The 23,369-nt window shown below is 44.7% G+C and overlaps 2 protein-coding genes across 12 annotated transcripts; one reads left to right on the top strand and one right to left on the bottom strand.

Annotated features, from left to right (window-relative positions):
* The first annotated feature begins 1,450 nt into the window (after window positions 1–1,450).
* Window positions 1,451–8,751, top strand: stat1a (signal transducer and activator of transcription 1a). 8 transcript variants are annotated; one of them, XM_034606623.1, is made up of 25 exons: window positions 1,468–1,577; window positions 2,759–2,889; window positions 3,012–3,156; window positions 3,255–3,350; window positions 3,459–3,545; window positions 3,766–3,844; window positions 3,990–4,081; window positions 4,167–4,318; window positions 4,423–4,581; window positions 4,673–4,765; window positions 4,928–4,987; window positions 5,076–5,096; window positions 5,187–5,277; window positions 5,438–5,479; window positions 5,589–5,678; window positions 5,783–5,881; window positions 6,054–6,189; window positions 6,297–6,352; window positions 6,473–6,564; window positions 6,648–6,787; window positions 6,871–7,059; window positions 7,146–7,221; window positions 7,296–7,392; window positions 7,753–7,791; window positions 8,203–8,751. In XM_034606623.1, the coding sequence occupies exons 2-25, from the start codon at window positions 2,762–2,764 to the stop codon at window positions 8,230–8,232; spliced, it is 2,289 nt and encodes a 762-aa protein (XP_034462514.1). In that variant the 5' UTR covers window positions 1,468–1,577; window positions 2,759–2,761; the 3' UTR covers window positions 8,233–8,751. The 8 variants fall into 8 exon arrangements, 7 of the variants coding, with proteins under 7 accessions (XP_034462543.1, XP_034462514.1, XP_034462505.1 ...); XM_034606614.1 differs by having other exon boundaries at window positions 1,503–1,577; window positions 6,470–6,564; window positions 8,203–8,749; XM_034606652.1 differs by lacking the exon at window positions 7,753–7,791 and having other exon boundaries at window positions 1,451–1,577; window positions 8,203–8,750.
* A 40-nt stretch (window positions 8,752–8,791) lies between these two features.
* Window positions 8,792–22,861, bottom strand: LOC117774429 (glutaminase kidney isoform, mitochondrial-like). 4 transcript variants are annotated; one of them, XM_034606859.1, is made up of 18 exons: window positions 22,472–22,861; window positions 17,263–17,353; window positions 16,796–16,914; window positions 15,618–15,747; window positions 15,199–15,278; window positions 14,900–15,063; window positions 13,990–14,048; window positions 12,359–12,391; window positions 12,220–12,278; window positions 11,994–12,060; window positions 11,810–11,860; window positions 11,554–11,730; window positions 11,336–11,467; window positions 11,140–11,232; window positions 10,619–10,680; window positions 10,354–10,430; window positions 10,178–10,241; window positions 8,792–9,941 (listed from the first exon to the last, which is right to left on the bottom strand). In XM_034606859.1, exons 1-18 carry the CDS (start codon window positions 22,726–22,728, stop codon window positions 9,794–9,796), a joined length of 1,863 nt encoding a protein of 620 aa, XP_034462750.1. In that variant the 5' UTR covers window positions 22,729–22,861; the 3' UTR covers window positions 8,792–9,793. The 4 variants fall into 4 exon arrangements, with proteins under 4 accessions (XP_034462750.1, XP_034462745.1, XP_034462758.1 ...); XM_034606854.1 differs by having other exon boundaries at window positions 17,263–17,359; window positions 22,472–22,850; XM_034606867.1 differs by lacking the exon at window positions 22,472–22,861 and adding an exon at window positions 19,118–19,513 and having other exon boundaries at window positions 17,263–17,359.
* Between the last annotated feature and the right edge of the window lie 508 nt (window positions 22,862–23,369).

Raw genomic sequence — 23,369 nt, 5'->3', positions numbered from 1 at the left:
TATTTTTTTATATGGTCACATTGCTGCAACGATGTGGATCCAAAGTTGTTTTTGTCCTGTGTTTCTTTAGACGAGGCCACACGATGAGAGAAGATTCAACACGTCAGAGAAGCTGAATTGTTCCTTTTCATGAGATTTTGTATCTAAATAAAATTGCTCAATATCAGGTGGATAAACTTGATATGTTTTGACTTTTAAAAATATAAGAAGTTGAATGTGTTTCTAGAAAACTAATGAAACTAGCATATTTAGATGCATATTTTTGCGTTTCTTGCTATTTATCTTTCTATAACTGTTGATGACACTCAGTGAATAAATAAATGTGCTCACACACCATCTATGATAGCTCTGATAGTGAAACCCACACTGAAGACAAGAAATGTGTGGTTTGATTGTAAAAGAAACAAGTTATGATCAGTGTGTGGTTGTAATGACGTTCCTCCGCCACGTGTTTGCACCGATGGTTATTGGTGTAGGAGTTTGAAGGACTCACTTTGTGCACTGTGTGAATATGAAGAATGACAAATGTGCTGTAGATCTCATAAATGTTAGAAGTACAATGGTTTGCGGTTGAAACACGAGTTAGTGTTGTTTATTAACAGTTACATTATTCTTTTGCTCTTCTGAATTATCTACTCATTTTAAGTGAGAAATTGTTATTATAATGCTATTACAATAAAAGAATGTTATACGCCTTTATTGCATGTGGCCCCTGAGTATAAATCACTTGTCACGTGTCAGAAATGAGGGGTTTGACCTGTCTGATATGATTAGGACACAAACAAGTCCATCTTTAAAATGCAACAGTCAAAAGTGAGCTACAATAATTCACTTCATTATCATATTATGCTCTTATTATTCATTCTGCCTCTGTTTAAGACGAAAGAAAAGACAAATTATTCATCTATTCTACAGATATTATTATTAATATTGATGTGGTGATCTCTAACTCACCGATAATAAACCTAAAGCTGCATATTTGTGTCAGATCTTCACCACATCCTGTTTCTTTCGAACTGAACTCACACGTCCGAAGATTGAAATGAGTTTGATTTCTTTATCAAATTAAATAATCGACAGTTAGGTTTCGTTTTGTGACTGAGCCCCAGCTACTTTCTCTTTCTCTGAAAACACGTGGTCACCGGAGGCTGTTCCGTCTGCTGCCTTCCCTCCCTGAAAACACGTCATTCTTTCTGCCTTCAGTCGTCACAAACACATTTTAAATCCACGTGAAAATCCTCAGAGTCTTCAAAAACTTAATGTGTGTTTAAATTTAGATTTTTCTACCATTTTTAGTACATTTAAATGAAATATTTTAAATGTTTAAATGTTATTACGGCAGCGCTTTGCTAGTTGGCGGAACAGCTGTCTGTCCGTCGTTCCGATTGGCCGTCACACGGAAAGGGGCGGACGCAGGCCGTAAATCCGACACAGGGATTGGCTGACGTCGTTTCCGTACAATCGCTCACACTATATCAGCTTTCGGAGTCCGAGGCAGAGGCGACACTGGATTGAGACACTTTCTGAAATAAAACCACTTTCCGTCCGGAATCGAACTCGTTTCACCGCAGTCCAAGGTAGGTTTAATGACGTACTTCCGGTCCGTGGGACGCTATTTACCGTCCTGACGCGTTTAGACAAACCAGCTGACGACTCGCGACTTCACTAGTTGATAAAGTCACAAATAATAACGTTTATGTTGACGCGTCTGCAGCCGCCGTTAGTTACTGGGAGTGCTCAATAACTGTAAATATGAGTTATAGATACATATAAATATCCCAGAATGCACCAGTGGAACGTGACCATTCAGGTAAAGTGTTGAGTTGTGTTGGTTTTGTTACACGTGAGTGGAAGTTAGTATTAAACAGTTAAAAAGCTGATTTATCTGAATGGAGTCTGGTGGTGAAGGATACAACAGATGACAGGTGTGAAACGTGTTATAGAAGCTTAATATGAGTAATTAGTGTCCTGCTGTGGAATCACACTAATATACTGTTAATATTTATATTGATATATATTATGTATAAGAGACGTAAAGGCATCTGTTTGTGTTGAGGTCAGATTTCTGCTGAAAAACGAAACCTAACATGACATCCACCTCTATTCAGGTTCACAGCTTGTAATTAACTAAATATGAAGTTAAATGAATAACATTTGCAACAGAAACCTTTTATTAACGAGTTATATTTGATTCAATGCAACTATCTTCTCGTTTTCAGCTGTAAGGATGAGTCACATCCACGTTTTCTCTTTTATTTGCTGATTACTTGTCTCCTTTTTGGGGAATTTTAAACCAGAAAAGCACAAAATGTTTGACACAACATCATTTCCTGGTTGACTTTTAATCTGAATCAACATTCATCCTCACAGATTCATTCAAAAGCCTTTAGGTTTCATTTCTTAGTTTTGGTTTCTAGGGCAGAAATCTGTTAGGGAGTAGGGAGGAGGAGGAGGAGGAGGATCATCACATCACAGTATTTATCGAGTCAGCACTTCTGATTTCCTGTGAACGTGCAGCTGGTTTGGATTTGGATGAGTTGGATTCTATTTTTATAATTATCTGGGATAGATTAAAGTAGTACAACATTAAAAAAACATATACATTCTATTAATAACAACAACAAAATCAGACTAATCATCCAACACGTGACGTATCGGAGGTATCTCTGACGCTGGTGCTGGTATCAGAACATCTCCAGCTGTAACAGATCTAAAAGCTCTTACCCTGAATCCTCACGCCGCTGCTCCTGCTCAGCAGAACATGGCGCAGTGGTGCCAGCTGCAGATGCTGGACTGTAAGTACCTGGAGCAGGTGGACCAGCTCTATGACGACTCCTTCCCCATGGACATCAGACAGTACCTGAGCAAATGGATCGAGAGCATCGACTGGTAAGAAATGAAACTCTGCAGCGTGACAGACGTCTTACAGCTGTATTAAAAGTGGCTTCTCAAACCTATTTAGTAGAGAAATTGGTTTTGTTGTTACCTGAAAATACCCTCTGCCTCCTCAGGGACACGGTGTCGATTCAGGAGTCACTGGCGACCGTCCGGTTCCACGACCTCCTGGCTCAGCTGGACGACCAGCACAGCCGCTTCGCCCTGGAGAGCAACTTCCTGCTGCAGCACAACATCCGCAAGATCAAGAGGAACCTGCAGGTCAGACCCTGGAGCCGATGCTTCAAACCTGGGGGGGGGGGGGGGTTGTTTCAGGTGTAACTATCATTTATTAACGTTTGAGTGATTTGTATTTGCAGGACCGGTTCCAGGATGATCCAAGCCACATGGCCATGATCATCTCCAGAAACCTGAAGGAGGAGCAGAAGATCCTGGACAGTGCAAAGAGCGTCAAGGTATCAGCTGTAAATACGTAATGAATGAATATCGACAGGTGGTTAAATAGTGATTCTTTTAAGGATTTGGGGCGAAAGTTAATCAGGTGTCGCCTCTTGTTTCTGCAGCAGGAGGGTGAGGGGACAGTGTCGGCCATGGTGGTGGAGAAACAAAAGCTGGACAACAAAGTGAAGGACATAAAAGAGGCAGTCCAGGTAAGACATGGCCTGAAATCTGGGACATTCTCACAGACCGAGGAGAGGGTAGTAAACTAAAAGGAAACCGTTCCTGTTAGTGCATCACTCTTTGGGCAATAGACACTAACTTAATGTGACTTAAGCATATTCAATATTTACTACTATCTGTGTATAATGCCAGACTGCAAAATTGATGCTGTATAACAACTGGAAATGATAAAAATGCTTTCTTCTTCAGTTTGTGGATCAGAACATTAAGAACGTGGAGTATCTGCAGGACGAGTACGACTTCAAAATCAACACACTGAAGAACAGAGGTGAGGAAAAATCCAAATCTGTCATCTAAACATGTTGGAGTTGGTTTTGTAGTCGACAAATATACAAAAAAACGTTGATATCCGTGCGAAGTTTGAAACTACAATGAGACCTGAGGTGTAATTGTGTGTTGTCCTGTATCTGTAGAGATGGAAGTGAATGGCATGACACAGCAGGAGCAGGAGAGAGAGAAGCTGCTGATCGGGAGGATGGGCTTCGAGCTGAAGGCCAAACGACAGGTGAGCAGACAGAGGTGACAGAGGTAACTCCTGAGGTGTAGAAAGTGGAAACTCGAGGGCCCTCCTCTGTCTGTGTTTGTGTCAGGACGTGGTGACCCAGCTGACCGACCTCCTGAACGTCACCCAGGCTTTACTGTCCAACCTGATCTCTGAGGAGCTGCCCGAGTGGAAGCAGCGGCAGCAGATCGCCTGTATCGGAGGTCCACCCAACGCCTGCGTGGACCAGCTCCAGAACTGGTGAGACTCGTGTTGCCCCCCCCTCGTCTCTCCTCTTCCTGCTCCTCTCAGTCCTTCCTTCACACACTCTCTTCTTCCTCCTCCTCCTCCTCTTCCTCCGGCAGGTTCACAGCAGTGGCGGAGAGTCTGCAGCAGGTCCGGCAGCACCTGAAGAAGCTTCAGGAGCTGGAGCAGAAGTTCACCTACGACAGTGACCCCATCACACAGAAGAAAACCTTCCTGGAGACCCGAGCTCTGGATCTCCTCAAGAACCTCCTCTCCAAGTATGGAACCCACCACACACAAGTCATTGATGGTTTTGTTATTGATTAGTAATCAGGAATTTAATCTCAATTGTTGTGTGTGTGTGTGCAGCTCTCTGGTTGTGGAGAGGCAGCCCTGCATGCCCACCCACCCACAGAGGCCCCTGGTGCTGAAAACAGGCGTCCAGTTCACTGTGAAACTACGGTAAGAAAAGAAAACAAGCAAACAAAGGTGCACTTCATTATTTGTTTCCTAATTAACTTGATGACAGTTGAATAAATTCACTTCAGCCCCATTATCAGTCCTGAATCTTGCTTGTAACTAGAAGATTCAAACTACATTAACGTAAAAATCCTTTTGGTTCAGGTTCCTGGTGAAGCTGCAGGAGTTTAACTACCAACTCAAAGTCAAAGCCATGTTTGACAAGTAAGCTGATCAATTCATTTTTCTACTAAATGTACCTGTTTGTATTTGAACATGATGAATAAATGTCACGTCTCCTCCTTTTCCTCAGGGATGTTACAGAAAAGAAAGGGTACGTTTTAAAACCACTTTTTATAATTATTAATATATGACTTCCACAACTGCTGAAATCCTTATAACTAAAAACAAACTCTGATTCCAGGTTTCGTAAGTTCAACATTTTGGGAACAAACTCCAAAGTGATGAACATGGAGGACTCGAACGGCAGCCTGGCAGCGGAGTTCAGACATCTGGTACGAAAATACATGAATTAAAACAACGTTGTCTCCATGTATTTAATTGGGCTTTATTATTAGTATTTAGTTTTAGCTAAAAATCCAACAAAAAGACAAAGTACGTTAAGAAAACAGTTTGTAAAACCATTTAAAATCTTGGATTATTTTCTTCTTGCAGCAACTGAAAGAGCAGAAAGTCGCCGGGAACAGAACGAACGAGGTAAGAGCCAAAGAAATGTATAAAAGGTCAGATTTGTCATTGTGTAGTTCCCAGTGAACTTGAGTGTGTGTGTGTGTGTGTGTGTGTGTGTGTGTGTGTGTGTGTTCAGGGTCCTCTGATCGTCACTGAGGAGCTCCACTCGCTCACCTTTGAGTCCGAGCTGCAGCTCAACCAGTCGGGACTCAACATCAAACTGGAGGTGACGACAGAAAGATTGTAAAGGAGATGACAGATGAGGCTGAATACTAAGACTCACTCTCGTGTTGTGTGTTGTCCTGGTTGTTGTTGTTGTTGTCGTCGTAGGCCATGTCTCTTCCTGTCGTGGTCATCTCTAACGTCTGCCAGCTGCCCAGCGGCTGGGCGTCCATCCTCTGGTACAACATGCTCACCACCGATCCCAAGGTGAGGACACACTCAGGATCAGATGACTCTCTGGGGCATTTCTGATGCATCAGATCTCTAACATTGACATTGGCTGCAAACGTTTATTATTATCATTCTCAGACCTTAAGGTGAAATGTAAACCAGTTAATGGGGTTCTGTGTTTTCTGTCCTTTCACCTCCTCATCCTCAGAACCTGAAGTTCTTCCTCTCTCCTCCGTTGGCCACCTGGTCTCAGCTGTCCGAGATCCTGAGCTGGCAGTTCTCCTCCGTCACCAAGCGAGGCCTGAACCAGGAGCAGCTCAACATGCTGGCCGACAAACTGCTGGGTCAGACCCCAGATCCACTGCTTCTGTCTGAATACATAAATAAAAACCCTTTTCCTGCAGAACTCAGTGAAATATGAAAGTAGAAATGTGAATGTGTTTGTGTGCAGGAGCCAGAGCCAAGAGGAACCCGGAGGGACAAATCCCCTGGACCAAGTTCTGCAAGGTGACGTATATTCATTTGGTTCTGCTCGTGCATGAGAGGCCTTGTCAAAAGTTTGCACGATAGTAAGTTTTAGTTGTCATCTTTAGAGATTGAGTTCTCTAACTTGTCTCTGAACAGCAGAGTGCCAATGAGAAAGCTTTCCCCTTCTGGTTGTGGATTGAAGGAATCCTGGACCTCATTAAAAGACACCTTCTGTCCCTGTGGAACGACGGGTGAGTTCTGGTGGGTTTCTCCACTGGGAGAGGGGGAGATTTCTTCTGAACGGTAAAGTGTATGTTTCTGTCTGTGTCGGCAGCTCCATCATGGGCTTCATCTGTAAGGAGAGGGAGAAGGCTCTGCTCAGCGACAAGTGTCCTGGCACCTTCCTGCTCAGGTTCAGCGAGAGCAGCAGAGAAGGAGCCATCACCTTCACCTGGGTCGAACTCGACATGCACGGTAAAATGACGTTTTGGATCAGAAGACTTATACTACTTGGACAAATTCTGTAATTAAATCTGAATCTGTCTTTCTCCGTCCAGACAAGCCGGACTTTCACTCCGTGGAGCCGTACACGAAGAAGGAGCTGGGCGCCGTCTCTCTGCCCGACATCATCCGCACCTACAAGGTGATGGCCGCCGAAAACATCCCAGAGAACCCGCTCCGCTTCCTCTACCCCAACATCCCCAAAGACAAGGCCTTCGGGAAGTACTACCCCAAACCTGCAGAGAGTAAGACACTTGTAACCCCTCAGCCTGTCAACTGCTGAACACTGTGTGACATCCACAATGTAACCGGAGTATTAACTGCTCCCCAGCTCCAGAGCCGATGGATGTGGAGAACATGGAGAAGAGGGCCTACATGAAGACGGAGCTCATTTCCGTGTCAGAAGTGTAAGCAGAGACGACATATTAAAGCCCTGACATGTTGTTATCAGTGAGGTAACGTGCGTGTTCCTCTGGCGCAGACATCCGTCCAGACTGCACGACAACATGATGCCCATGTCTCCTGACGAATACAAGGTTCTGGAGCAGGCCATTGGCCACAGGGACATCGATGCTGTGGTGAGTGCTGTGGTGGGACACCGCTGTAAAGACGGCTGCACTGCTCAGTCACAGAAACATCGCAAACTTTTAAATTCCACAATCAATCATCTCTAAATCTCCTGTGACCGAGCTGTTTATTTACTGTTTCAGGTCTCGATCTCTAGTCTCAAGCAGCGCGATGTTCATTTTGTAAATTCTGGTCCATCCTGCTCCTCCAAATACGGTTAATTCTGGTGTGTGTCAAACCTGGCAACTCCACCCCCCCCTTCGATCTACCTGTGAATCTGTTGAAAATGAATCTGAGCATCGTCCGTTTTCTACCCGGCTTTAAATCTCGGCTTCTGTCTTTTTGTCGTTTTTTCTTTTTCCTGCTTTCAGGCCAGCAATCTGATTGGACTCGATCAGTTTGACATCCAGGTAGACGCAGCTTTAATCTGTTGCTCTGCTTCATCATGTGTGTGTTTTAATGTGTGTGTGTGTGTGTGTGTGTCTCCATCACTGCTGCACTTTACTAACAGTTATGGTTCCTCCTCCTCGTTTGTTTTAAACGAAGGGAACCGACGTCAGTGGGTTTGTTTGTGACGCGTTCGTCTCTGAACTCACACGTTTGATGTCTTGGCTTCAGCTGCTCTAATTTAACAGGATTACTCACTTCCTGATTACGATTTCAAATCATAAATATCAATTGTACTTGATATTCATGATTTAACTCAAGTTAAGATGCATAAACGAGAGAAACTAATATTTCCTGTTGCTTTTGTGAGGTTGTTCCTTTTAAAATAGATTTACTGGCTAAAATCACCTGTCGTCCTTTCCTTCTCTCCTCAGATGAGTTCAGACTTCCAAGATGAAGACTGAAAATGGACACGTGTCTCCTTCAGCTCGTCCTTTCCTTATCACTGTTCTGCTTTTATTCCACTTCGTTATCTCTGTGGCTATCTCCACTTGTGCCTCGACAATGAACCTCCAAACGTCTGCTTAGAGAGAGAAGAAGAAAGAGCTCGCAACGACAGAGCGTGTCTGAGAACCATGAATTGTTAAGTTTCACAGCATCAACGTAAATCATCTGCACAGACATTAAATACATGCAGCTTGGTGGTGGTGGTGTCGGCTGTAACAGGTTCTGTCACTTTATATTTGTACATATCTTTTGTTTTTAAGTCCCGAATGATTCTGACTGAAACAGTGAAAAGTAAGAATGTGAGTTTTCCTCCTTTAAAACATGACATCAGTTGTAGCCGAAATACGACGAGGACACATTTAAACATTGTGTATTTAAAATAAGAATTTATGTGTCTGGAAAATATTTGTGTGTTGAGTAAACAGCAAGTGGAAAACTTTATGATTTTATTAGAAATAAAGTCAAACTCAAATGATATTTTTCCTTTTAATACTTTTTTCTTGTGGGCGACATCAAACTTTTTTAATATTCTACAAGCACAAAATCAAACCATGACCCATGTTCTCTGTTCGACCTGTGGAATTCGACTCGCGCACCGACAGGCGTGTGTGGAACAGTCTGTCCAGACTGAGGTTGTGGGTTCAATTCCTACGAGGCTCATAGGAACTGAAGTCACTTCCTCAGAAGCTCCAGGAGTGACAATCATATTCGAACCTTCTACGACTCTTCTGAAGTTGGAGGAACTTTCCAGGAAAGCTGTATCGACGTGGATATGTAGAAACTTTGGCTGATGAAAAGCTTTAGACTCATATTCACCTTTAACGGCAGAATATTCAGTTCAACATTCACAGAAATGTAATATTCAGCTTTTACAGTTTTAGTGAAAACTACGTCACACAATTAGTTTTGTTTCGGTTGTTTCGAGACACAACTACAGCTAATTCACGTATTTACACCGAGTTCTCCTCTCAGGAATGTACACACACACGACATGAATGTACAGTTTATCTTAAATAGATAAATAAATATCACGCACACGTTACAAACACATTAGAGTGTTTTGGAGGGGGGGGGGGGGATACATTCCACCACGTTGTGATGACGAAGTGACCAGAGCACCACGCCGTCTGTTCACACCTGAGTCCGTCCACTGACCAGCCACCGCCAAATTTACCCAGCATTCAACTAGCGGCCGTTTTTTTCCTACAAAGCTACAAAGCTGACAACAAAATACAGAAGGAGAAACCGCCATAAAAATACTTCCCCCGCTTGTGTTACATACATGAATATAATACAAAAACGACATCTACCAACGACATGATAAGGAGCGTTTACGCCGTCTTCTAGGTTTGATCCGCACACTTAGTTATCTGGGTTGTTATTATGTTTTCTACTGTGGTTGTTTATCAGGATTTAAATGTTGTCTCAAGTGCAGAGTGAGATCTTTTCCCCTCGGATCAAACTGACTACCTGGAGTTTTTTCCTTTCAGAGTTCATAACCTTCCTGCTTCTCTTCCATCAGAGCATCCCGTCCAGGTTCTGCTCTGCATTCGTCTTGTCCGTGGTGCTCTCCTGGGGGCTGTACTTGTTGTGGTAGTCTTTCAGGATGGTCACCACGTCGTGGTGGCCGAAGTGGATGGCCTCGTCCATCGGCGTGTTGCCCCACCTGTGGGGAAGGAGAACGGTCAGAGGGGCTCTGGTGCAGTAAAAGTGTTTCATTGGTGTTTTTCTTACTGGTGCCATTTCCCGGAGGATGACCAACTGCTTCATATCACTTAACTCTGCACAACCTCCGCTAAAAACTTGTGTAAATCAATTTACTATAATAAATCATTTAAATACTTAAATCATCTGAGAAAGAAAGAAACACCCAGATGTTCTAGTTATTAGATTGTGTGTTACCTGTCTTTGGGAATCGTGTTGACTTTACAGGCCTCCAGCAGGAAACGCACAACCTCAGTGTGTCCTACAACAAACCACAACACATCAGCTCCATGAACACAAACACACAGATTTAACCTTAGATCAACAATACACACAAGTGAGGCTGCAGGGGGCGCTGTTGCAGAGTGTTTTACCTTCAGCAGCTGCGACATGCAGAGCCGTCCTGGAGTCATAGTCCCTCTGCTCCATGTCCATAGAGGACAAAGCAAACCTGCACAAATATAAAGTCAATATTAAACAATGAACTACTCAGGAAACCTTTAATCAGTGTGATTAGAATAAATCAAGCATTTATAATGGATTCAAATCATGTATAATCTTTTATTCTTCTGCAGTTCAGTCGAGAAGAGAAAAAGCTTGTGTCATTGTGTTGAATGATTGTTGTGAGTGTGTGTTCACCTCCTGAGAGCGGAGACGTCTCCGGTGTAAGCAGCAAACAGCAGGTTGATCACCGACTTCACCTGGAACAACAACACATTTATCTTTGTTACCGTTTGAAGGTGCATATTTTTGTCTAAATGTATTTTTGTGAAACATTAAAGCTTTTAATTTTAACCAATACTATTATAAACTGCACGTGACACTGAAGGATCAAACCACAAAGCGAAGAAGAGTAAAATCAGGATATTGTTTTTTTAAGAATAAAGGAAAAACATTAAACGCTGTTGCAGTAGTTTTCCAGCAGATGGAGTTGTGGAGTAAAAAATCCTAAAGACAAGGTCGGACGGCGTCCAGGACGGCGAGCGACCGCGGGAAGAGGATGTGACGCAGACTGTCTGATCAAAGGTGTTAGAGCAGTTATAGTTGGTGTAGATGTGGATATAACTCATAGGAAAACTGCAGATGTTCTATTCTGCCATATCAAGACTTTAAAGACGAGTGTGGGGGGGTAAAATGACGATGGTGCTGCTGGGACTCACCCTCTGGTCCCCCCCCTCCCTGCGAGGATCCAGTTTCTTCGCGAAGTGCCTCAGATTGTCGTAGTTGTGAAAGTTACAGAGAGAAACCAGGTCCTGAAAGATGAAGATGCTTCAGTTTGGAGTCAGTCGAGGCTCCGGAGCCACGGTTCAAGTTTAAGTTGCTCAAACATTAAATGATTTAAAGCCGATTTGTTACCGTGCAGAACTTGATTCCTCTGACACTGTTGCCCAGCTTGTCCAGAGGAGGAGACCAACACATGACGCCCATCACGTTTGGTACAACCAGCAGAATCCCACCGGCGACGCCAGATTTAGCCGGCAGCCCGACCTGAAACCCACGGACACCGATGAGGATGATGTGCTGTGTCTCAGACGTTTGTCACGCTACAGGATCTTTATGAACGAGTCACTCACGTGGAAAGCAAACTGTCCGGAGAAGTCGTACATGCCGCAGGAATGCATCAGACTCAGGGTGTTCCTCACGGCCTCGGGGCTCAGCACACGCTCGCCCGTGATTGGACAGAAGCCGCCGTTGGCCAGAGTCGCTGCCATGACACTGGCGCTCTCACAGGTCACCTCGATGGAACACAACTGACAGGGAGGAACAGAAATAATTAGGATTGCAGAGAATCAAACGTGTGTTTTCAAACCTTTGTGGAGTTGTGTTTACCTGGAAGTAGAAGTCCAGGATGGACGTCATGTCTGTGCCCTCTGGAAAACACTGCAAGGACAAAAACACACCGTCAACCCGTCTGTTATAACATCTGCTGCTTCTCCACAACAAACAGCTGCTGCTTCACCTGAAGGTTTTTACTCCTCAGGTGAAACAGCGTCTCTCCTCGGCCTCACGTTACCTTCTTCTCCTTCAGGTAGTAGCCGATGGCAAAGTTTCTGTCTCCAGACTCGCGCTCCGACTGGAAACTGGGACACAGAGTGGGACTATGACTCAGCTCACGTTATATAAACACAATCAAACTGTACTGACTGAATTGTGTTGTCTCTGAAAGTCACGGACGTGTCCCTGAGTTCACCTCTGCAGCGAGTGCAGTGTGTTTCTGCAGCGACGTGGTTTTTACTCACGTGGCGTTGCTGAAGCCCACGTACTCGTTTCCTGCCAGTTTGTTCATGAAGTCCATGACCTGAGGAGCAGATGTTGAGGATAATTAATTATCTATAAGTTATTTCTGTTTCTGGAAACTTCTTTTCAAGTCGTACTCACATAATCAAACTTTTCCGCGTTGCTGGCCCCTTGCTGAAACACACAAACAACATTAGTAACACAACATTTCAGTCAAGATCACACAATCAATGACACATTTAATCTGGACACTTAACGTCACCCACATATATGCACTAGTGTATTATATGATTCACGTCTCTATGATATTAAACTATGACAGGAAGTTCACTCAGAGTCATCAGTTACGTGACCAATCAAACCAGTCATGACATCAGATGAATTAAGATTAGAGGTGGGAGACTAGCTGGAGATGGAGGAGGTGAAGTAAAACAGTTAATCCACTCTGGGTTTCTGCTTCTTCTTTAAAAAGGAAAATACAAATAAACTACAGTGAAAAGTTGTGAAAGTAAGTATATGTGCTGCAGTAGTTAACTTACAGTGTGGTAGTTGTACAAAGGCTGGTGAGTTAGTTTAAACACTATGAGCTTAGAGTGTGACTACACAACTACTGATGTATCTGCACTGACTCGTACAGAAAACGAGGAGAAATCAAAAAGGAGGTCCCTTTCTACGGAGGTAATGGAGTATGGTGTAAAACCAGTGTTGAGCCAGAGCTGTCCTGTTTATAATCCAGATGTATAAACAGTTTGGAGAATGCATGTGAAAAAGTATAAAAGCCACATTTAAACATTCATCAACGGCCAAGTGAAAAGCTAGAAGCTCACAAATCCAGATCAAAGAGGGAGGAAAATGATTAAAAAGGAAAAAAATTACCAACGTCATTGACCTGTTGCTGTGGTCATAATATCCCAAAGATCCTAATGCTGTAAAATATGCAACAACACATAAAACCACACAACGAGCCTTGAACAGGTACATTGCACATGTGTAGATGCAGAGAGAGGAGGAGCCAACGCATGCAAACAGTCGGACTTAGAACAGGATCTCGTTAAGGTTCGGGGCCGATGGAGCCTTGTGTCGTACGATAAACACAACAAATACTGACAAATACTGACTGTCTGTACTCGAGAAGATGTTTCCTACAGTCTCCTCTCGCTGCGTGAATGTAGAACAGTAATTAAACTGCTACTGACGACCTCTGAGAAGACCTCATGGAATCCTGTTGATCCTCATTGGCCACTTGAGACCAGGCGCTGTGGTGTGTGTTTTAATTTGCGTCAGCAGGTGGTGCTGTTGTGTGTTTACACCGGCTGTGTGTGTGTGTGTGTTTGTGTGTGTGTGAAGGTCAGTGGAGGATATGAAGCTGATAATGTGGCCGAGCTGAGCTGTTCTGTCTCCATCTCCATCTACTCTCTGGACTCTATGAACTGTGTGCGTGTGCGTGTGCGTGTGATATCCGGGCGATGCTGCTTTCAACCAAATCCCCTTTCAGCGTGATTATCTACAACCTTAATCTCCCCGTTCGGGCAGAAACACATTCTGCACCATTATTATTTTATTTCAGACAAAGTCTCTTTCAACACAACTTTGTCGCTGCAGATAAAAATCATTTCTAAAGTCACTGCATTAGTCCGGACATGAAAATAAAGATATCGATTGATTTCTACAGTTAAGGCTTTATAGCTTTCCTGAAACAAACTCTACACACGTTCACAAACTGTGCCTGTAATATCTTATACTTGATAAAGGGGGATGTGGATGTCGCGTACCTTAATGAGGGAGGTACAGACGATGGCGCCGGCGTTAACCATGGGGTTGTGTGGTTTATCTGCAATAAAGAAAATGAGTGTCATCAAAGAAAGAAGTAGAACGAGGAAGAGAAAGGATAAAGAGGAACATTTTAATGCTTAGAGGTCAAATCCCATCTGAGTGATTCACTGAGCGAACATAACAAGAAAGGTAACTACACAACATTGTGACACACTCAGACCACTTCCTCTCTGGGTTTAGATCCTAATCTTCTTCTCTGCTTTGATCAGTAACAACAAAGAGAGGAAACCTGATCAATCTGTCATATAAATCTGTGTTTTTAATCTTTAACGTCATTAAACACTGAGAGAAAAGGAAACCAATAGATTCTAGTATATACAAACAACTAAATCACAGACTGTGATAGAACGAGGACAGAAAGGAAATTAGAAACCTCAACAAGCTTCGAGTGAGTTGTATGATGACCTTCTGACCACAGATTTGTGGTTCCTTCAGAAAAAGAGAGCAGTGCTTTCACCGCAGGGTTCAGGTGAGTATCTGAACTCACCGCCTGCATGTTGTCGTCTCAGTATCAGACACTAACAACAGTTACTTTCAGCCTCGCCGTCTCAGGCCTGGCTGGTTTTTTTACCGACGCCACGTGCCAGCAGCTTGTTGTGTTCCCAGGTGATTGTGTCTCTGTTACACACTGTCCACTCCTGTTTTATTCTGCCTCTCATTAATAATTCATCACAGTTCCATGGCAACCAGGCCTGGATGGCTCCTCTTACAGAGGGCACGTGAGCCCGGAGAGGAAAGAGGCTCATACGAGGAGTGAGTGTGTGTGTGTGTGTGTGTGTGTGTGTGTGTGTGTGTGTGTGTGTGTGTGTGTGTGTGTGTGTGTGTGTGTGTGTGTCTGTGATTCCTCACCCTCCTCGTTCAGGAAGAGCTTGTTGAATCGCAGACCGCTGGGCTCTTTGCCGATGAAGCGGTGAACGTACTCTGTGCCGTGGTCGTGAACGGCGATAGCGTATTTCAGCGGCTTGACGCAGGACTGCAGACAGAAAGGAACCTTGGTGTCGCCGACGGTGTGTCTGAGAAGGAATCAGAGGAACTGACACTCAAACAAACTCTTCAAATGTTTTCAGATCTCCTCACAGATCTGTCCCATTTACTCTCTTGTCTATATATGTAATCTTGGTATGTGAATAAAAGAGGTGCAGCTGTACCTCTGTCCGTCGACGGTGCACAGGGCGGCGGCCCACAGGTCGGGACTGAAGCGGGCCAGCTGGGGGATGTAGTCCGCCACCTACAGCATGACACCACACTTTCTTAAATATGCGTTTACTGGCTGTTAATATGTCAAACGGTAAAACAAGCAGATAGTGATTCTCTCTCTGCAGCACAGTGCAGCGGAGACAATGTTCCCTGTGTGAATAAATGAGATTTAAATAATCTCCATTGACTGAATTCAATAAAGAGGGATCAACACCTCATCATCACATTGTGGTTAAACAGCATGATGCATGAATATGAAGAACACAATGCTAACAAATTAATATTAAATAGAAAAACATGATTTTGATCTGAAGCCAGAGGAAATTAACCTTCACGTTTCCGCACGTGGAAGAAAATCCCTCTGACTCACCTGCCCTCCAGACATGTTTTTGGCGTTTTCATACAGCTCGTCGATGTGCGCACGGAAGGGCTGAAAGTCTGGGATGACAAACTTCTTCCTGAAGGCCTGGGTGAGCAGAACAATGTTGCTCTGGACACATCTGAGGAGGAGACAGGAGACGGACTCAGTTTAGGACAATAATCATATACCTACCAGGGGAATATGAAGAATATTTCACAGGAAACTGAACTCGCAGCACGAGGGTTTTAACCTTTTGTTATTTCTGAATCAGTGCCTCCATTTCCTGCTAAAGTTTCAGAACAAGGTGTCAGTGGCCTCGGGATTTCTGCACCCATGTATAACAAACTCACAATCTTTTATTTTGGGAATAGAAACCCACCAGATCCTTCCCAGTGCTTCTGATTTGAGACCACAGATACTTTACATACAACTCCACATAATCAGGTGGTGAGGTCTGTCAGTGGAGAGATTTGTGGCTCAGCTATCTCACTGCACCCAACCCAGTGTAATCCCTGTAGCATGGGATCCCTGCAGTGAAAACACACGCTCCCCTCCACCGCCCGCTCACATGTTTCCCTCTGCGTTGCTGAGCTCTATAAATAAGCCCAGGAGCGGATGTGATGGATCCCGGCCAGCAGCGGCGTGACTGGGGTCTGTGCGGTGACGACTAAGCGCCCTGAGGAGGCGTCATATGCCCTGACTCGCCAGGCCGCCGCTTGCCAAGCTGTCACCCAGTTCTGTCTCAGCAGCGTTTTCCTCTGAGGGGGGGGGCTCATTCAGCAGAGGGGCTGCCAGGACAGGGTTGGGGGGGGGGGGGGGGGGGGTTAAGGATATTTTATTTGACATCCATTGTTGTTTTGTCTCCAGTTGTGTTTTTAGCAGACTTAAATATACTGAAACACACTTTGGGGGTTTGAACAGTGATATTTTTAGTAGTTATTTTATTTATTGTATTAAAGACAAACTGATCCATTTGAAACTTCTTTATTTTGTATTTTTCCCTCCGGGTCACCTGACTGCATCCATCCTCAACGTGGTGATGAATAATTAATGACGTGCAGTGACCCAGGACTCACCAGCATCAATAATTCTTATGATAGACTGTGATGAAAGATTGATGCTGATAATACATGTGGAAGAGAAACAGGGACATTACTGACGTTAGCTGACAAGTCTACTAAACCTACTTTTTGAAGAGGTGTCTGTCGAGCGCTCCGTCAGACGTTTGCTTCAAGGTCACCTTCAGCATCTCCATACATTCTTTCAGCCGGGGGTCTCCTGTGCGAAGCCCCGTGGCTTTAAGAGCCTGTAGAGAGAGGAGGAGGAGGAGGAGGAGGAGGAGGAGGAGGAACACTGTGATTGAAGCGGCCTGACAACAAATCAATGAAGCTACGAGCCGTGAACTGAGACTCCTGAAGAGGCTCACAAGAGGAGGTTTACTGCTCGTAAGTCAACCAGGGAGAGATTTAAACAGTGATTACGCTCATTCGCTGCAAACCTGTTGCATATTAATCTACATCCTATACATCATACACGCTTGTATGTACTGTGTGTATTCATGATATTGTCCCTCTTTCCTGCTGAATATCTAATACGAACTATTTTCACAGTAGTGCTGTCCCAGTTGGTTGTTAAAGCCTCAGACAGAACTCACTGTGGTGAATTTGTGCGCAGGGATTTTCTCTTGGCCCTCAGCGATGGTGTAGAACAGCAGGTCCTCCAGACTGGGCAGGACGCCGGCTTTCCTTCTCCTGCAGGACAGAAAGACACAGACACAGGAAAAGCAAGTGAGGCCTTGTGAAGAGGACACGTGGAGGGGAAGGGCAGCAGAGGGAGAAGAGAAGGCTTTTTCACTGCAAGGAGAAGCGGTGACTGGAGGAAAACGTGACCTTGCACTGGCCTTACTGCAGCAAAATGAGCTGCGGAAAAGGTTTCTACAGAATAACTTGATGTCAGAGACACGGCGTGTGAGTCTCTGCTCTGAAAAACTTACAGTACATTCAGAGTTTTAGTTTCAGATTAACTTGAAAGTTTCCAGAGATTAAAATGCTGCAATAAGGCCGCTGTAATGAAAACTGTTAACGGTCTGCACTGCTCGAACACCAGCCAGGAACATGGTTAACAAGCCGATTAACCACTAATCTAACCAAACAACACATCACATGGAATCTAATCCAAACTCCTTTTTGTTTACCGTTCTGGATTTACTTCAATTTGACTTTTATTTATCCAGTAAATCCTGTGGGCAGCACCGCAGCAGCAGACACACCTGAAATATTAAAACTATTTCATGACAGAGCCTTAAAGGCATCTCTGTCCTGCAGAGTCCAGTCTGTGAACTGTGATGACTGGACCTCATGTGACGTGGAGGCTGGCCAGAGCCGCTGGCAGCCTGATGACACGTTGTTGAATTATGTAGTATTATGTTCTGGCTGGTGTTCTGAGCAGTGTTTCCACACCACGTTGTCTCTGGGAGGAAAGTTAGTCGTGTGTCAGGAGGCGGACGGGGCGACCAGCTCACAGCAGGCTCTCTGCTATGATTCATATCAACACCAAATTGGATTTGTGCAAAGCTCTGGGTGCCCGGGCATGATGTCCTGCAATGCATCATGGGCCACTGCCTGGCCTGCGTGCTGGGGGAGGAAGTCTGAAGGTAAAGCTTCAGTCGGCTCTTCTCAGCAGCCAACAAGGAAAAAACTGATTTCGGACCCTTGGAGAGATCGGAGCAGAGTTTCCTCTGGATTTATTCAGCTTCTAGGCCGAGTTCCACTTTGTGTCTTGAGTCAGAAATTCTGAACAAGAAGATTGTGAGTGAAGTTATGAGTTTAAATCCTACAGCACTTTTAAAGTATCTGTCGTGTTGATGTAATTATACATTTTCCATCATTATATTTATGTCTATAACTTGTTTTTACCTGGACAAAGTCAGAATTTGTGACTTCTCAACATGTGTGGAATGCAGCTTTAAAGGAGACATATTCTGCTCATTTTCAGGTTCATCAGTTTAACTTCATGTTTTGGTCCCCCCCCCCCGATAAAGCCCAGTCTCCTCTGAACTTTTACATAATATATTACCAAACCCTAGAGGAAGAAAACATAAGAAATAAGAAAACAGCATCATATGTCTCCTTTATCACTCAAAACAAATCTCATGCCGTCTGAATCAGCATGTTGTTGCGTCCTCTGACTGTTTGTCCGTCTCTGACCACGTTAATGGACGGTTGACGCCTGCTGGTGAGGAAGGAATACACGTCAGAGAGTGTGTGTGGGCATGTGTGTGTCGGGGGGGGGGGGGGGGGGGGGGGGGGGGGGGGGGGGGGGGGGGGGGGAAGAGGAGGATGAAGGGATGATAAGGGGGTGAGGTAGAGGAGAGGGGATTCAAGCGCAGCCTCTGGGAGGAAGTGAGGTCATTTCAAGGTCAAAGCAGTTATTGGCTTTTTGCAGAGAACCTCTACTTCTACTGGAAAAGGACTAAAACTAAAATAAAAGTAAAATTGAAACATACTTACAAATGCAAAGCAAGCAGATCAACAACAGGAAGAGAGGAGGGAATAACACTGAGTTAGTGACAGTGACTTATCGTACACGCAGACCAAAGCATTAATGTAAATATCTAAATCCATATCGTATATTGTTATCTCAAGCTGCTGCAGTAACGTGAATCCATCACCAGGAGAAAATATGGCTCCTCTGATGAAGTCTGTAGAATGAACGTGAACATGGTGTGAAATGACACTTAAGTAACATCCTATAGTTAATGAGGCCGCAGAGAGATTCCACCTCTGGGAGCATCATCGCCAGCAGGTTAGAGGTGAACATCTGGAACATCTGGAGCATCTGGAGCGACCTCGTTAATCTACCTCCTCTGCTCTCATTAGTCCATCCCTCGCTCTCTCTTTTTTTTTTAAAGGTCAGCACACACAGCTTGTCCAGAAGCTGATTTCTCTTTTGTCCGTCTTTTTGTCCACTGAGCCGCTCGCTTGTTTCCCGGGTATTTCTCACGTCAGTTAAGACGCAGCTCAGGGAAGCTGCTGCTGACGGGACAGGTGGAGACGGCTGAACAGGACTCAGACCTGGTGTGAGTGTCGGTGACCTTTGCACCCTGATGCCATCAAGCTTCCACTCTCCCTGGTTTATAAAACTAAAATATTAAATATATATATTCTTAAGAATCTAAAAGACATGTAACCCACCTACTTTTGAAAGGCACTTTACTGCGTATTGATTTTTATTCCCCGCGCCCAAACCCTTTCCACAGATCCCCCCACTATCGATGATGACATTACACCCTGAGTCGCTGCCAGAGATGACAGCTGAGATCCGCGTCTGGATCGAGTCGTGTGTAATATCTGCAGTATTTAACTGACCCGATCGATGGTGCCGGTTTCGCCGCTGGTCATGACAAATTGACGGGGGGGTGGATGCAGACATGAGACTGGGAGAGCGTTGAGAGGCGGTGCTGCACAAATCAATCTGTGCGAGTGACTCATCTGCTCCTTTAGGCCCTGACAAGTGCTAGGCAGCGTGCCAGCACACAGGCTTTGGTGCAAAAACCGTGCAGAAATGAGGTGGGCGGGATGATCTCCGCTGCATTACAAACATTCTTAACCCCTTATTAGCCAGGGCACCGCCTCGGGAGACGACTGGTGTTCAGATTTCCGACAGCATGCGTCCACGGAGCTTTTTTGATTTCTGAGCAGCAGCATCTTGTTTCCCGCTGTTCCCTTTGAGGAAAGAGCATCTGCAGCTGCAGGGGGGGGAAAGCAGCCGGCGTCTTCTCTCCTGATTTGAGTACTTCTGGTGGAAAGTCTCCGAAACCTTTCAGGAAGGCATCATGTCGTCACTGCAGCCTGATCTCAACACAACTAACACATGGAGCTGCTTTGGATGAAGCGCTCCCCAGTGCCCTGCCAGCACTTTTCTACCAGAGGATAACACTTTATGACACACACACACTAACCCTGGGTATTCTTTGTCTGACACTAAGCCTGGGGAGTTTGTCCTTTTCTGCTTGAATGGACGCCACTAACGCTTATTTTCATTATGAGTTCATCTTTAACAGAGTCATAGTTTGGTCTTTTTTTGGGGATTTGTTACGGTGCAGTTCCTTGATAACCAGAGAGGATCCCATGAATCTTTTCCTAGAAGAACTGGGAGCTGCTGACTGCTTACTCACTGTGACTCCTCCTGCACGACAGCCCCTGCTCAACCTAAACCTTGACAGCTGATGATTTCTCCTGACACTTCAGTCTTTCAGCCGAGATTCCCCGACACTGAAATGTGTCTCCAGGGGAATAAAGAAGATGCTGAGGACGAGCAGCAAAGCAGATGACTGCATGAACGTGACCGACTGCTGAAGCAAATTGTCCGTGAACAGAAACAAATGGGGCAACTTCCACCCACAGGGGCAATGAAGCATTATATCTCTATGGAAACTCTGGCTGGTGCGACGGCTGGAATCACAGCTGATTTGAAAAAGAATGAGACTTTAGTTATTTTATCTTTATCTCTGTCTATTAATATTGTTACAGCAAAGTAAAGAACAGAAATAACTTCTTCAGCTTCTCTGTCCTTAATCCTGAAATATCATTTAACACCGTGAATACTGACAATAATCTTATTAAATACCGGAAATCCAGCTGCCAGATTCATCCAGGCCATGTTTAAATATGTAAGTAGAGGAAGGTGAATCCTCAGTGGACACTCTGGTGTTTGCACAGGAAGCATCGCTTTACGTTTACATCTCATTAGAATAAGAGGAGAGCCGCCTGCATACAAATACAACTACAGACCAACTGACAGATGCACCTGTCAGTGAGCTTTTAGATATTTGGTTTTTAAATGGTTTGTCATCATGGTGATTTGTGAATATGGAGCTTCTTCTTCTCGTAGTCGACAGACGGGAGATTAATCTACAACTGTTCCGATCATCAATAAAAGGATGAATGTTCTCACACTAAGCACGTCTTTGTCTTATTATGCGATCGTAATACACGATTTGAATCATAATCACAAATGCTGCTTCCTGTCATAACAGATGGAAAAGTAAACAAGTGGTCAAACTGGGTCAACTTGGGCCAGTGGAGGTTTTAGACATATTATATTCTAATAGATCAATGTGTTAAAAATCAATAAGAAAAGAGCTGTTAGCTGCTGGTAGATGAAACACAGGCTGACCTTCATGAGGCACCAGCCTGAGGCTCATTCTCCTGCTGCGTTATTATCAAGTTCAACACACTGTGATTGTTATGGTTATATGATGAAGATGATGATGAAGAGGATGAAGATGATGCTCTCAGCTTCATGTCTCTGAGCTGCAGATGAAGCTGGAGCTCCTGGTGGTCACGACAGCTGATTCCATCGTCGGACACACTGGCATCCTAGGTGCAATTGGATGGTTTTAATGGGATTGAGACACGGAGCAGGTCCCCGGGTCGAGCCTCTGCACACCTCCGCCTTCCAGCTTCCGTCAAACCCCAAACTACGGCCTCCACCGGCCTGTAGCTGCCCGGCTAATCGGCTAATCCAGCTAAACAGCATCTGTAACAGCAGCTAGTCCCGCTGCGTGATGCTCCGCGCAGAACTAGCTTAGGAAAACAACATATTTACATATTCACAGCCTGCAAGTGAAACATTAAAAGAAAAACACTTTTATATCTTTTAAAAGTAATGTTAAGATGTATTGATGAATTCGGCCTGTATTCTGTGAGTAGTTATTGACTCGTTCCAGTAATAAAGACACTTTAAGGAACGGGTTGCTGGCATCGTCGCCATGATAAATTCATGTTTTTCCCTATGGAGTTCGGCTGCGGGTGAAGCTAGCGGCTAACACGCCCTCACACCGCGGGGCTGACGTGACTCACTTCTCCGTTGACGACTCGGCGGCGGCTTCATTGTGGCCGTCGCCCTTGGAGCAGAAGCCCCGGACGCCGTGCTGCCTCCGGGCGAGGTGCTGCGGAGCTCTCCACCCGGCGAACGACCTCCCTCCGCCCGGCGACCTCCCTCCCGGAGCGCCGGTGCTGCCGAGGCAGGCGGCGGCGGCGGCAGGTGCCGCTCTCACCCCGCCGGAGAGCGTCTGGAAGAGCTCGTTGAGCACCACCGTGGACCGGAGGTGCAACATCTCGGAACGTGGAGGAACAGAACCGGGAGCAGCGAGCAGCGTGACCCGGAGGAGGAGCAGAGAATGAGCCGCGGTCCCGGAGAGAAGCGTCGGTTCTCCTGTCGAGTTAACGGTTCTCCGCGGTACAACCTACCTTACTGTCAGCGGGAGTTCTGATTGGACTGCGGAGACAAGTCCCTGCACCTGATTGGCCGGGAGCGCTGTCAATCATCGGAATCCGTCTTTTCCTGCTGGAGCTTCATATTAAAACTCACGTTTTATATCGATTATTGATAAATTCTCTATTTTATATCGTTTTAAAAACACAATTCATATTTAAAACCGACTAGAAAACACAAATAGATCTGATTTTACATTTTAGAAAGAAAAATCACAGCAAAACAAAGGAAGTGAATCAGATTCTGGAGGAAAATCATGTTGATAGAAGTCAAATAATCTGTAAAAGTTAAAAAGTACCAAACAGTGTGAGTTAATATATATTATTTTGAATCTTTATAATCTACTGCCTTGTACATAATCGTCATCTGTTTATGTTTCTATGTTAAACTATATGTTATAAATGAATATAAATGATTGTGTAATATAATATATGTAATGTTGTTATTAACTCGTTGCACTGATTCTCCACCTCTATATTTATG

This window comes from Hippoglossus hippoglossus, chromosome 2 (assembly GCF_009819705.1).
Source record: "Hippoglossus hippoglossus isolate fHipHip1 chromosome 2, fHipHip1.pri, whole genome shotgun sequence".
Lineage (NCBI taxonomy): Eukaryota > Metazoa > Chordata > Actinopteri > Pleuronectiformes > Pleuronectidae > Hippoglossus > Hippoglossus hippoglossus.
The sequence above is the reverse complement of the archived record's forward strand: the minus strand, read 5'-3'. Positions and strand labels throughout refer to the sequence as shown.

Bases quoted from the DNA above. Each gene is read 5' to 3' on its own strand.
- stat1a (XM_034606596.1), top strand. From the start codon at position 2,762: ATGGCGCAGTGGTGCCAGCTGCAGATGCTGGACTGTAAGTACCTGGAG. The intron at 4,766-4,927 runs GTAAGAAAAGAA...CTTTTGGTTCAG, and splicing joins CAGTTCACTGTGAAACTACG to GTTCCTGGTGAAGCTGCAGG. The intron at 7,222-7,295 runs GTAAGCAGAGAC...CCTCTGGCGCAG, and splicing joins CTCATTTCCGTGTCAGAAGT to ACATCCGTCCAGACTGCACG.
- LOC117774429 (XM_034606854.1), bottom strand. From the start codon at position 22,728: ATGTTGCACCTCCGGTCCACGGTGGTGCTCAACGAGCTCTTCCAGACG. The intron at 16,915-17,262 runs GTGAGTTCTGTC...CTCTCTCTACAG, and splicing joins CTGCGCACAAATTCACCACA to GCTCTTAAAGCCACGGGGCT. The intron at 12,392-13,989 runs GTACGCGACATC...TGTGTGTTTCAG, and splicing joins TCTGTACCTCCCTCATTAAG to CAAGGGGCCAGCAACGCGGA.